Source organism: Hyperoodon ampullatus (genome assembly GCF_949752795.1).
Source record: "Hyperoodon ampullatus genome assembly, chromosome: 3".
Taxonomy (NCBI): Eukaryota; Metazoa; Chordata; class Mammalia; order Artiodactyla; family Ziphiidae; genus Hyperoodon; species Hyperoodon ampullatus.
The window spans coordinates 52,293,547-52,307,167 of record NC_136916.1 but is presented as its reverse complement, the minus strand read 5'-3'; the positions used below and the strand labels follow the sequence as shown (position 1 = coordinate 52,307,167).

Sequence of the window (13,621 nt, the reverse complement as noted above, 5' to 3'; positions counted from 1 at the left end):
TTTTTTTCTACAATAGAATGGGGGTATCTTGGTGGATGTAGATACCGCTCCACATTCAACTGTCATAAGCTTTTCTGATTACCATGAGGGATCCGCACCTGCCCTAATAGTAAACCACACACCATGGAACATCCTCACATATAAACAGAGGTATGAAAAGAAAGGGTTCTTGGAAAATCTGATTTGCTTTTACTGGTCCACAGTCCCTTCTAGGAAATACTTGGAGCTAGGTGTGTTTCACATTCTACATGTTTTCAGATTTTAGAAAGGTAATAGGGATACATGATGTTTATTGCTAATTCCCGTAGCAGGTTTTGAGACAGTACTCTATAACCAAACACATTAGTATTCCTGTAGCAAAAGTTGTGAACCTTCACAGTAAGTGGGATAAATGAAACCGTTAACAGTTTCACATCAGTTCAGATCAAGTTTTGCTGCCACATGACGTTTGACACCAAACTTAGAGAAAAATATTTGGAGTTTTGGAGCTTCTTAAACTTCAGAATTGCACGTAAGGAATTGTGAACCTGTTTAAGTATTATCATTCTTTTGTAGTCTGGTGATGCTCAGTGAACCTCTCCCTGTAAATCTGTGTCTAGTTTTTTGGTAGGAATAGTAGAAGATTAAATAAGAGGGCAGAAGATTAAAGAAAGATTAAAGTAGAAGATTAAGTAGTGGTGTTGAATGTATTATAGACAGTCTGATAGGAATTTTGTTGTTCTTGTCTGTGCTATCATTTGGCTTGAGTAATGCCATTAAATAATGATATAACAGATAGCTTTAAATCCTTAAAATATGTAATATATATTTGCAAAGAATTATTATTATAAATCTTCAAGGCATTATTTTATATGTATATATAAAATATAAAATAATAATATACATTATATATGTGTATATATAAAATAATGCCTTGCAGATTTAACATATTCATAACTCTCATGGCTTGAATCTGCTGAGAGATTTAAAAGCATACATTGGGATTAAACCCTAATTGGGTTACTTTTTGTTTTATTTTAGTTCTCTGGAAAGTCTTTTGTATTATCCAGACCAATACTTCTAAACTTACATATCAATATTAAGATCCCTTAGAAATCTTGTTAAAATGTAGGTTCTGATTTAGTAGGTTTTAAGTGGGGCTCAGAATTTTTCACTTTCCAGCAAGCCTCCAGGTAATGCTAATGCTGCTGGTCCACAGACCACGCTTTGAGTAGCAGTGATACATGGACCCAATTTCTTTTCCTCTGAGCTTATTTCTTTTGCGTTGCATTTGATTAAAATCTTAAATTTGAGCACCAAGTAAAGTTCTTCTGCTACTAAAAAATTTACTATTGGGACTTCCCTTGTGGTCCAGTGGTTAAGACTCTGTGCTCCCAATGCAGGGTCCCGGGTTTGATCCCTGGTCAGGGAACTAGATCCCACATGCCGCAACTAAAGATTCCACATGCCGCAACTAAAGATTCCACATGCCCTAATGAAGATCCTACACATGGCAATGAAGATCCTGCATGCTACAACTAAGATCAGCACAGCCAAATAATTTTTTTTTTAATTAAAAAAATTTTTTTACTATTCACAGCCTTTTCTATAGATGAACTCTGATGTACCAGTCTGTTTACTTTAATGAATTTCATTAGTGTGATCTTGCCTAGATCAGTTCAGAGTATACTGCAGCTTCAGAAAGGGCAGTATTCTGTTCCCTCAAGCTTCAAAATCGTTAGTTAATTGGACATTTTAGGGTACTTATTTTTAGGCAGAGTTGTGTTTTATTAACAAAGGCAGTTTTATAAGATGTTTGCGCCAGTCCTTTCCTCAATAAACCACGGGTCTAGGTTTCTCAAGGCCAGGATATTTTAATCTTCCCTCTGTTGCTTGCATTTCAGTGGGTCACAGGAAGAAATGGTATTGCTGCCAAGACAAGTTCGACTCTTTGCCTGGGAAGATCCCACTGGTACCAGAAAACTTATATGGAGTTATGCAGCAAATGCTGGGGAACATGATCTGTTAAAGGTACCATTTGATGTGAATGAGTGCTGTATGAAGTACCTGATAACAAAGCAAGTAGACAAGTTAGCTTCATGCAGTCATCTTTGTCTTTACTGAACTAAAAATGAATTGAAAGTATTTTCAAAATAAGTTACTTTTTGGCTTTAGATTGCAAAGAGTTCATACCAATATGTTGTTCTAGATCAGTCAAAATACTTTATTTACAGTTTTAAAAAATAAGCCTCTTTCAGCTTGCCTAAGACCAGGAAAGTACTTTTTTATTTACTTTTTTTTTAAAGAAAGGAATTTTGAGCCTAAGTGTAAAACAACTTTATCTTGAACATGTGTGTACCACTGTTAGCTGTGAGAATTTTTAGGCATGTTTTCCCTATCAAAGCCATATGTTTTGTTAATTAAAGGAGTCTGACAGTATGCAAATTATCCCATATAAGAAATTTAATAAAATATTTATTGAAACAATATTTAGGTAACTAAATTAATTAAATATGTTATTTCCTAGACTCTTAGACTTTGGGAAGGGCTTAAGAATTCATCTGCCAGCCTCCCTGTAACATAGCCATTGCTCTTCCATGAGCACCTAGTTTCTGTAGGAATGTATTCTATCCTGAAAAGTTCATACAGTGTCATATTCCATTGTCTGATAATGCCAGTTGTTAGAAAAGCTTTCTTGGTTATTTAAAATAGTAATTGGCCAACAGTGACTGAATTATCCTCTCCTATATTCCCTCTGAAATACCCATAAAAGAGATAGACTTACCCACCTTTGAAAAATCAGACTGATAGTTATGAGATTCTTGGAGCTTGCCATGACAATTTGATGGAGCTCTATTGCCTGCTTATTATGCTTTACTTTTTACAACAGAAAACCCTTCAAGGTTTATAAGTGGTAGAGAGGAGCTTAAATTCCCTGTTACTCTTAGGTCTCTGGCTCAGAGACATGGTAGCTCAACCAGGGGTCCCTGTACTATGCTGGTGTTATTTTCCTTCTCCTCACATTTCATGCTCCTCAGCAACCACAACTCCTAGAAAGTGGTATACAGGACCTGGAGAGAAAGTAGTAATGCCATCCTGAAGGAGGATATCCAGGTCTGTAAATTAAGGCAAAATCATGAAGAATCCTGGTAATAGTGTATTCACGGGATTGTGGTTTTAAATGTCTCTATTCTGTTTGGTGTTAGAGAACCAGGCAGTAAGAAAAGTAGATAAGTGTGCCTCAGGCAGCAGGTAATCTGCCAGATTATGAAACTTGAGCTAGAAGCAAGGCAATTAACCCATTTCCTTGTCCCCTGGGTTGATCTGAGAGGGAAATTCTGCTCAGGCCCAGGTGGGAATTCAGAGAAAATCCTTACAGTATTGGAAAGCACTTTCCTCATTAAGTGTGAATAAACAGAAAAAAAACCCATGGAGTTTATGAAAAACATAGTTCAGGAGAAAAACTTAACATTATCCTAAAGATTCAGAGGCTGATTATACTTCTGAAAATTTTTTTACTACAGGAGCACCAGAGAAAAATTTCAGAATGTATGCTTGAGATCCCCAAAGTTATAAAGATATGACAACTATGAAAAAGGAGAAAGATGGTGAAATAAAAGACAAAGACAACAAAATAAAGTGAAAGGGGAGCAGGGAAACAGTATATTCTGAACATACTATATTAACACCGTTTAATCCTAAATTTTAGGAGATACAGATCAAAGATGATGGGTTTTTTTTAAAGATACCAATTAGTAGAACCAAAATCAGTGATAAAAGAATTCTAAAACAATTAATTGAGAAAATGAAAATAAAGAAAAATTTGCCCTTATAGTAAAAGAAGGAAACCTAAGGAAGTATATAGAAAGTGGCAAATACCTTTTATTGAGTGTATATCGTGTGTTAATGCTTGTCATATAGTATCATTAATTCTTATGATTGGAACTTAGAACTGCTGGTTAGAATTCAAAACCAGGTCTGTCTGGCTTCACAGTTCATGGACTTTCCCCACTAAACCATGCTTCCCATCAATTATGCCAGTAAATGAAAATGGTTTAAATTCTCCTATTAAAAGACCACATTCAGATTAAGTTAAAAATTAGTTTCTAACCAAATGCTACTTACATGAGATCTGTTTTAACTGAACTAATACAAAAGGTTGAAAGCAGAAGACATGGTAAAGATTTAACAGACAAACAAAAATAAAAAGGAAAGTTGTTGATTTTAATTTCTGAGCAACTATAATTCAAAGCATTCAAAGTCATTAAATAGAATATGATAATGTGACAAAGAAGGCATGATAGCCATAAACCTTCATGCAGTGAATATTGAATCAAAATGTGAAACTTAAAGTGTTGGAAGTCAACTGAAACACAGTTGCCTGAGGATATTTTAACACACCTCATTTAATTTTTAACAGATCAAATAGATGAAAAACAAATGGGATTAGAGAGTATTTGAGTGATAACTAAGACTGAACCAAGCTACGTATCAAATTTTGTAGTTTACAAGGAGAGAATTCACCTTCTTAGTAGGTATCTCTGGAACATTTACAAAATTTGATCATGTTAGAGTAAAAAAATTACACAGTCTACTTTGACATATGTTAAAAGCAATACGTAAATTTTAGACAACAACAAATACCAACCATTCCTGTGCTTTTGGTAACATCCTTTATTTATTTGGTTTTGGTTTTTGTTTTCCAAGAAAGCATGAAATGAAAAGCACATATTAGGAACTTATACTGCCTGCTCAAACGAACTGTTGTTATATTTATGTTAAGTCCAGAATGAGAGAAAAATCATTATCTAAATCTCTGAAGACACTCACCAAATCAAGCCTCATATTTTTAAATGCTATGTGAGACTGTCAGCGAAGAAGGCTCTTAGTGAAACTCAGTACAAACTGATCACCATAGTTTGACTATTTAACAATGTGATTTATATACGTATTTGCAGTGTTATAAATTATTAAAACCTAAAAATAAACCAGTTAGTTTTACCTGAGGTTACTTTTCGAATAAATTTCTAAACCATTCTGTTCTCCATCTGGGAGACAAGTAAGCATCTTATGGCATTGATGCCATTGAAGAATACTCTTGTCCCTGCTAAGTGACCTTTGAGCACTAACAAGGTAACTCAAACTAAGGTTTAAAAAAATTAAGCACTATTAATCTTTGTTACTGTTTGAAAAAAATGGTGAGTATTTTTTAAAACAGATTATAACTTTAATTTGTTATTTTGATAATTTTCTGATTTATAGTCATGCTTTCTCAGCTACTACAGTTCAACTTTATGTAATAAAAGCTTACTGTTTGTGGTTTTAATATGAAGTCTCTCTTTCCCACAGGATGAATGTGGACAGTTTCCATATGATGCAAACATCCAAATACACTGGGTATCATTTCTAGATGGGCGCCAGAGAGTTTTGCTTTTCACTGATGATGTTGCCTTGGTTTCGAAAGCACTGCAGGCAGAAGAAATGGAGCAGGCCAATCATGAAATAACTTTTTCTCTCCATAGTCTTGGGCTTTCACTGGTTAACAATGAAAACAAGCAAGAAGTTTCATATATTGGGATAACCAGGTATGAAAGAAGGAAAAGGTATCAGAAATCTTGAAAAGGCATTGAGTTCGTAATATCAGGTTTGATGAGCATAGACAGATACCTGTTCTGAATTTGCTTACTATGCAATTCTTTCAGCAAAACTTACTGAACAACTGTTTTCACTGCTAGTTGAAAAGCCCCTAGGATAGAAAGATGACTAAGATCATGTCTTTGCCCTTATAATACTCATCAGTTGGTGGGGGAAGAAAGAGGTTTGCTTCTTTCTTTGTTGTTTGTTTGTACACTTTTGGAATGAATTATAAAAACACCAGGAAAAGCTACAAAGAAGTATGTGCATGTGCAGTGGTGCTGTAGAGGCTGGAAAAACTGGTGTGGGTGGGGGATGCCAACAAGTTGCATACACCGGTAGAAAGGGTTATTTATAGAGCAGGCAGGCAGTAGTGGACGTGGGTACATAATCTTTATTGACTACTCATTTAGAACTTTTTAATAATGATGGAGCCAGGTATTTCCTCTGATTGTGCTTATACCTATCTAAGAAAAATATTTGAATTTAACTGTTTTGGTGTTTCAATCTCACTAACTTTAGTAAAAGACTCATTCTTCTTTGGAGACTGTTGGGGGGAGTGGTTACCAAGTATAACGAGCATAGGGTCTATTGATAATCATGTGTTTGTTCAGTGAAGTAGAAAATTAAGGAAATAAAGAGGTCATGTATGTAATGCTCTTTGTGCAACACCTGACAGATTAAGGGTTCAATAAATGGTATTATACATACCATTAATGTAATATTAGTACATTTATGTATGTATGACTGATATATTCTCTTGGCTATACGTTTCATTATTGTATAGTATTTTGAACTAAATATGAAAATATTTTTTTTTAGAATTTTATTTACTTTTTAATACAGCAGTTTCTTATTAGTTATGCATTTTATACATATTAGTGTATACATGTCAATCCCAATCTCCCAATTCATCACACCACCACTGCAGCCCCCCGCCATTTTCCCCCCTTGGTGTCCATATGTTTGTTCTCTACATCTGTGTCTCTATTTCTGCCCTGCAAACCGGTTCATCTGTACCATTTTCCTAGGTTCCACATATATGTGTTAATACACGATATTTGTTTTTCTCTTTCTGACTTACTTCACTCTTTATGACACTCTAGATCCATCCACGTTTCAACAAATGACCCAATTTCATTCCTTTTTATGGCTGAGTAATATTCCATTGTGTATATGTACCACATCTTCTTTATCCATTCGTCTGTCGATGGGCATTTAGGTTGCTTCCATGACCTGGCTATTGTAAATAGTGTTGCATTGAACATTGGGGTGCATGTGTCTTTTTGAATTATGGTTTTCTCTGGGTATATGCCCAGTAGTGGGATTGCTGGGTCATATGGTAATTCTATTTTTGGTTTTTTAAGGAACCTCCATACTGTTCTCCATAGTGGCTGTATCAATTTACATTTCCACCAACAGTGCAAGAGGGTTCCCTTTTCTCCACACCCTCTCCAGCATTTGTTGTTTGTAGGTTTTCTGATGATGCCCACTCTAACTGGTGTGAGGTGATACCTCATTGTAGTTTTGATTTGCATTTCTGTAATAATTAGTGATGTTGAGCAGCTTTTCACGTGCTTCTTGGCCATCTGTTTTTCTTATTTGGAAAAATGTCTGTTCAAGTCTTCTGCCCATTTTTTCATTGGGTTGTTTGTTTTTTTAATATTGAACTGCATGAGCTGTTTATATACTTTGGAGATTAATCCTTTGTCGATTGGTTTGCAAATATTTTTTCCCATTCTGAGGGTTGTCTTTTCATCTTGTTTGTAGTTTCCTTTGCTTTGCAAAAGCTTTTAAGTTTCACTAGGTCCCATTTGTTTATTTTTGTTTTTATTTCCATTACTCTAGGAGGTGGATCAAAAAGATCTTGCTGTGATTTATGTCAAAGAGTGTTCTTCCTCTGTTTTCTTCTAAGAGTTTTATAGTGTCCAGTCTTACATTTAGGTCTCTAATCCATTTTGAGTTTATTTTTGTGTATGGTGTTAGGGAGTGTTCTAATTTCATTCTTTTACATGTAGCTGTCCAGTTTCCCCAGCACCACTTATTGAAGAGACAGTCTTTTCTCCATTGTATATCCTTGCCTCCTTTGTCATAGATTAGTTGACCATAGGTGTGTGGGATTATCTCTGGGCTTTCTATCCTGTTTCATGGATCTATATTTCTGTTTTTGTGCCAGTACCATATTGTCTTGATTACTGTAGCTTTGTAGTATAGTCTGAAGTCAGGGAGTCTGATTCCTCCAGCTTTCTTTTTTTCCCTCAAGACTTCTTTGGCTATTCGGGGTCTTTTGTGTCTCCATATAGATTTTAAGATTTTTCTGTTCTAGTTCTGTAAAAAATGCCATTGGTAATTTGATAGGGACTACATTGAATCTGTAGATTGCTTTGGGTAATACAGTCATTTTCACAATATTGATTCTTCCAATCCAAAAACACGGTATATCTCTCCATCTGTTTGTATCATCTTTAATTTCTTTCATAAGTTTCTTATAGATTCTGAATACAGATCAGATCTTTTGTCTCCCTAGGTAGGTTTATTCCTAGGTATTTTATTCTTTTTGTTGCAGTAGTAAATGGGAGTGTTTCCTTAATTTCTCTTTCAGATTTGTCATTGTTAGTGTATAGGAATGCAAGAGATTTGTGTGCATTAATTTTGTATCCTGCAACTTTACCAAATTCATTGATTAGTTCTAGTAGTTTTCTGGTGGCATCTTTAGGATTCTCTATATAGTATCATGTCATCTGCAAACAATGACAGCTTTACTTCCTCTTTTCCAATTTGTATTCCTTTTATTTCTTTTTCTTTTCTGATTGCCGTGGCTAAGACTTCCAAAACTATGTTGAATAATAGTGGCGAGTGTGGACATCCTTTTGTTCCTGGTCTTAGAGGAAGTGCTTTCAGTTTTTCACCATTGAGAATGATGTTTGCTGTGGGTTTGTTGTATATGGCCTTTATTATGTTGTGGTAGGTTTCTCTCCTATAGTACACAGTTATCAATTGAAATGGCAAAGCATTATTTTATTATGTAATGACACTATGTGTGTAGTTAAAGAATACAATATATATTGACATTTGCAAACTAAGTATGCATCAGAATATATCCAACTCACAGGAAAGCAATGGCCAGAAAAGTTAGAAAATCTCAGACAGTATCTCATCACAGAAGAATTTCTTTATAAGATTAAAAAAACAAAACAGAAATGAAGCTGCAACCAAAGTTAGTTTTGGATTGACCCATTTGTTAGCCATGCAGAGAAAGCCTTTTACCTATGGTGGATTAATTGAATCATGTCTGATTGTAGCAGCTAAAGAAATGTGTCCAGAGCATATAAACTTAGGAGTGTTGGCCTTTTGGTGAGAACAGTTGCTTGAAGAATTGAGGACATTTGGAACAACATCAGTAATTAATTAGAAAACAGGCAAATAATTTTGCGTGGTTTTCCTTGGCTCTTCATGAGTGAATAGATGTTACCAATATGCTCAGTTGCATATTTGAGAAGCCAGTACTGAGTTTGAAAGTGAATGAAGAGTTAGCCTATGTAAATAGTCAACATAGAACAATACAGGTGAGAATATTTTCAAACAAGTTGAAGTAATACTAATTCAGTACATGAAGTGGAATCTTCTAAGGTATATTACAACTAATGATGAGAAAATAATGTGTGAAACACAAGAAGACATAGTTGGACAAATTCACAAAGCTTGTGAAAATGTAGTGTTGAATGTGTATAGTTTCATTATGTTGTTTGTCAGCAGGTACTTTGCAGAAAATATTTGAATTGGTCATTTGTTATCAAACCAGTAGTGCCCAATGAGGAACTTCATTCACTCTTGTGGACTTAACGATCATTAGTTCAGCGAATTTTTGTCAGAGCTAGAAGCCGAATGTCCTTACTTAACACACAGCAATTTGTGTAACGGTAATACTTTTCATTGTACTTTTTTTGAGTTCCCAGTCAAGATTTAAATTTTTCTAAATTAAAAGAACCACCCTCAGCCACTATTATTGAACACTGAATGGCTTTGGAAGTTAGCTTTTGCTGCAGAATTGATAGCAAATTCAACCTACAGGCAGAAAGTAAAACAGCAGAGTCATTTTGATGATAACTAACATTTGAGTTGCAAATAATGTTAGTCTATTTTATATATTTCCTCTGCTGTCCAAAGTTAAAACAAGAAGTGAGATCTCCAACCCCACACAAGTTTGGAGCTGGTGGATATATTCTATGACCTACAACTACAGTTCCAACAACATGTTTTCCAACCTCAGGACAAGTACAAAGAAAATTTCCACATTTCAAAATTCATTTAACTATTAATGAAGGAGCTTCTACCTAACCTTCAATCGGAAGTGATTGATTTGTAATGTATTGACATGCTAAAAGGCAACAATCAAGAGAAGAATCTAATAGAGTAGGAAACAGAATTTAAAATTAGATCTAGAATTTTTCTAATATAGAATACAATTTTACAAATGTATTACAAGCGATACATATACTTAGTTAAACTAATATTCTCTTAGATTGAGATCAGTATTTGACAGTATCTCTGCATGAAAGGACATTTTTAAAGATGCTCATTACAGATCAGCATTAACAGATGAACATTTGCAATAGATTTTGATAATAGGGAACACTAACTTTGAGCCCTAATTAAGTAAAAAGTTGTCACCCCCACAAAAGAAGTGTAAAAAAATTTTTTTGTAACTATGTATGGTAATGGAGGTTAACTGTTACTGTGGTGATAGTTTTACAGTATATACAAATATCAAATCTTTATGTTGTACATCTGAAACTAAGTAATGTTATATGTCAACTATACCTCAATAAAAAGGAAGGAGGGGAGGGAGAAAGTGTTTTTCTCATTAATAGACTTGTTTTTAAAAATTGTACCCAACTGTTATTTTTACATTTTGAATTTCATCAATTAAAAAATGTGTGGAAGTGTTTTATCTCTCATGTTATTTAAGTACCTACATAATAACTTTGATTTTGTCTCAGCTCACAAAGCCTAAAATATCCCCATATGAAAAAAGTCTGCTGGTCCCTTAGCTCATTGATGTCAACGTGTGACAGAAAAAGATTTTCCCCTGCCTCTTTTCCTTATGCACTTTTATAAGACAGATATATTTTGGTGTTTTTAAAAAATCTCATGTATAAATGTGATTTTCGTAGGTGGTTGACAGTTGCAACAATTCGGAGTTGAATGACAGTTCCACAACCTAAATATGTATTTAATTTAATTAATTTTCTTTGTGAATTATTTTAGTTCTGGTGTTGTTTGGGAGATGAAACCAAAACAGAAATGGAAGCCATTTAGTCAAAAGCAGATAATTTTATTGGAAAAGTCCTATAAGAAATATCTAGAATCAAGAGACCTTGGCTGGATTAAACTAGATGATAATTTTGAGGTATACCAAAATTGTTTTGTTTTGTTTCTTATATATGTATTTTGTTGCTTCTGGTGGTAGTAAATAAAATTTCACTATCCAAGTAAAAATGTGTATGCAGAAACTAATTAATTTGTAGGATTGGCATAACTAATAAAACTTATTAGTACATTTTAAATTAAAATACATTGTTGAATCATATAGTATGAAACATTATCTAAATACATTTCTTATCTGCATTTTTATAATTTCTTCTATTTGCAAAGCAGATAGTTTCATGTAACTTGTTTTTAGGAAGATTATGGAGAAATTAAGATTGCTTATTGAAACTTTTCCTATTCTGAATGATACCAATATATATTGCTAAATAAAGGCTGTGCAAAATTGTATATATCAGTGATGAAAACTTGCTCAATTAAATTCATTAAATGTGAATGATTGTAGGACATGAGTAGATGTCCACAAATAAATGTGTACTCTACATAGGCCCCTACACTGTTGAAACTGAAAGTCACTTTTGCTCCAAGAAGACCCCAGAAGCTTGACTGCAGGTTCAGTCATACAATTTGGGTTACTCTTTGTCTTTAATGGTTGAGTCTGCATTGTCACCAGATATGCTCCCCAACCCCACGCCCATCCCTGTAAGTGTTGGTCATGCTCAAATGAAAAAACACTCTACAATTAGTGTCAGACGTAAATAAGCTATTAACTATTCCTTGTTTAACTTTGTTAAAACAAAGTTTAAGTGTTATCTAGAATTATCCATTACAATTGAGGTTTTTAAAATGTAAAAAGCATGGCTTATTTTCTTTAAGTATAATTTCTATAGTTGAAAAGTTCTCCAGTTGTTTTCTTGTTTTCCTTATAACCTTGGTAGAAAAGTGATGATTCTGCTTCCAGTATCTCAACTGTAGATCATCTTAAGGTAGATCTTTTGATGAGACCAAGAGATTAAGATATTTTTCCTTTACAGTTTGTGAGTAAGTGGATATATAAAATGGGCTTCACTGCTCATACCATTTTATCACAAACACGTACTTTTTTTCCAGGTAAATTTTGGCAAAGACCCAATGGAAATGCGCCTCCCTGTTTGCTGCCCTATAAAGCGAGATTTTTTATCAGGAATTCAGGTTGAATTTAAGCAGTCTCCTCACCAAAGAAGTTTAAGGGCCAGATTGTATTGGCTTCAGGTAACATTATCATCCTATTCAGCAGATATATCTAATCAGTTTGGGAATTTTGGGTCTGAATTTTTTTTTTTAACAAGATTCTATCATGCATCATAGTTGGTATCTTTCTTTTTGTTTATATGTTTATTCTCCTTCTTCCACATATCCTGTAGATTCACCATCCAAGGCTAAATGACCATTGAGACTTTAATTCGACCAGTTAGCCTGCCAGAGTGTTTTCTTACACTGAAATTGTTATTTTTAATATTCCTTTGTATTTGTCATGGGATCCCAAAATAGGATTTTCTTTTGTCCTTCTATATGGGAATGAGTAGGGCTTTAAGAGGCAGTTTTTGTCTGCTTGTTTGATTGCTCCTTTCCTCTCTCTCTCCATCTCTTGCTTTTAACTACCGATTACTGCTATTTAGGACATTTTAATTTTTTTCTTAATACCTAACCTCTAATTTCATATCTGGTCTCTACTTAAATTTTTATTTAAATAATAGATAGATGAAATCTCACATGATCCATAGGTACAAATATTTCCATTAATGATGTTCATGCTGCACAATTTTAATGCAATTATGAGGATGTTTATATATTCCTTTATGTAAAAGCTTGCCCTTGGTGAGATTTATAAGAATTTTAGATTTAAAGTGAAACTTTTAATAGCAGCACATATACATAGATACTTATTTATGATGCAATTAGTGGCATCGTCTATAATATTGTCTCTGAAATAAAAGTTTAAATTTAAATTATTTCAAGTCCTGCTGAATCAGTTTTCTTTTTTTTTTTTTTTTTTGGTCAGGTTGATAGTCAGTTACCAGGAACAGTGTTCCCTGTTGTATTTCATCCTGTGGCCCCTCCAAAATCTATTGCTTTGGATTCAGGTAAAAAAAAATTGAGTTATACCCTATATATCAAAGTTGAGTAGACATTATTTTGACCTACTATAAAGCTTGATTGCCTTTTTCCTGTTTTCTTTCTTCCTTTTAGAGCCCAAACCTTTCATTGATGTGAGTGTCATCACAAGATTTAATGAGTACAGTAAAGTCTTACAGTTCAAGTAAGTAAAGATTCCCTTATTTATCTAAAGGAATTTAAAATGAGAATCTACTTTGAAAATAAATTTTACTCTTTTGAAAGTGACTTCTGTATAAAAATTATTATCCACCTGAACATATCAATCTACTTTTGGTCAAGTGATTTTCTATATTGAAACTTATTTTAATAATATATATTTTAAAGTAAAATTCCTTCAACCACTTTCTCTCCTTTGTAACTTCCATTAGAATAGTCAGTGAAATATAAATGATAAGTGTGTTTGTGAGGTGTATTCTTTAAAGTAATTCCTGTGGACTTTAAAAATTAAGTAATACATGCTACATCATCTTTGCTTTTGTCTCTTCTATAACATGATAAATATGGAATTTGGGACTTTAAATGC

The 13,621-nt window shown here is 33.7% G+C and overlaps 1 protein-coding gene across 4 annotated transcripts in view; it reads left to right on the top strand.

Moving 5' to 3' along the window:
- The window catches only part of VPS13C (vacuolar protein sorting 13 homolog C), a gene marked incomplete at both ends in the record, with an annotated part of 185,655 nt that overhangs the window by 150,532 nt on the left and 21,502 nt on the right, over positions 1–13,621 (top strand). For all 4 annotated transcript variants that reach the window (XM_079700003.1, XM_079700000.1, XM_079700002.1 and 1 more), the window contains 7 exons: positions 17–150; positions 1,884–2,010; positions 5,329–5,564; positions 10,882–11,023; positions 12,052–12,192; positions 12,983–13,064; positions 13,171–13,240. In XM_079700003.1, the coding sequence (XP_079556129.1) occupies positions 17–150; positions 1,884–2,010; positions 5,329–5,564; positions 10,882–11,023; positions 12,052–12,192; positions 12,983–13,064; positions 13,171–13,240 (932 nt within the window). The remainder of the gene's footprint in view (positions 1–16; positions 151–1,883; positions 2,011–5,328; positions 5,565–10,881; positions 11,024–12,051; positions 12,193–12,982; positions 13,065–13,170; positions 13,241–13,621) is intronic.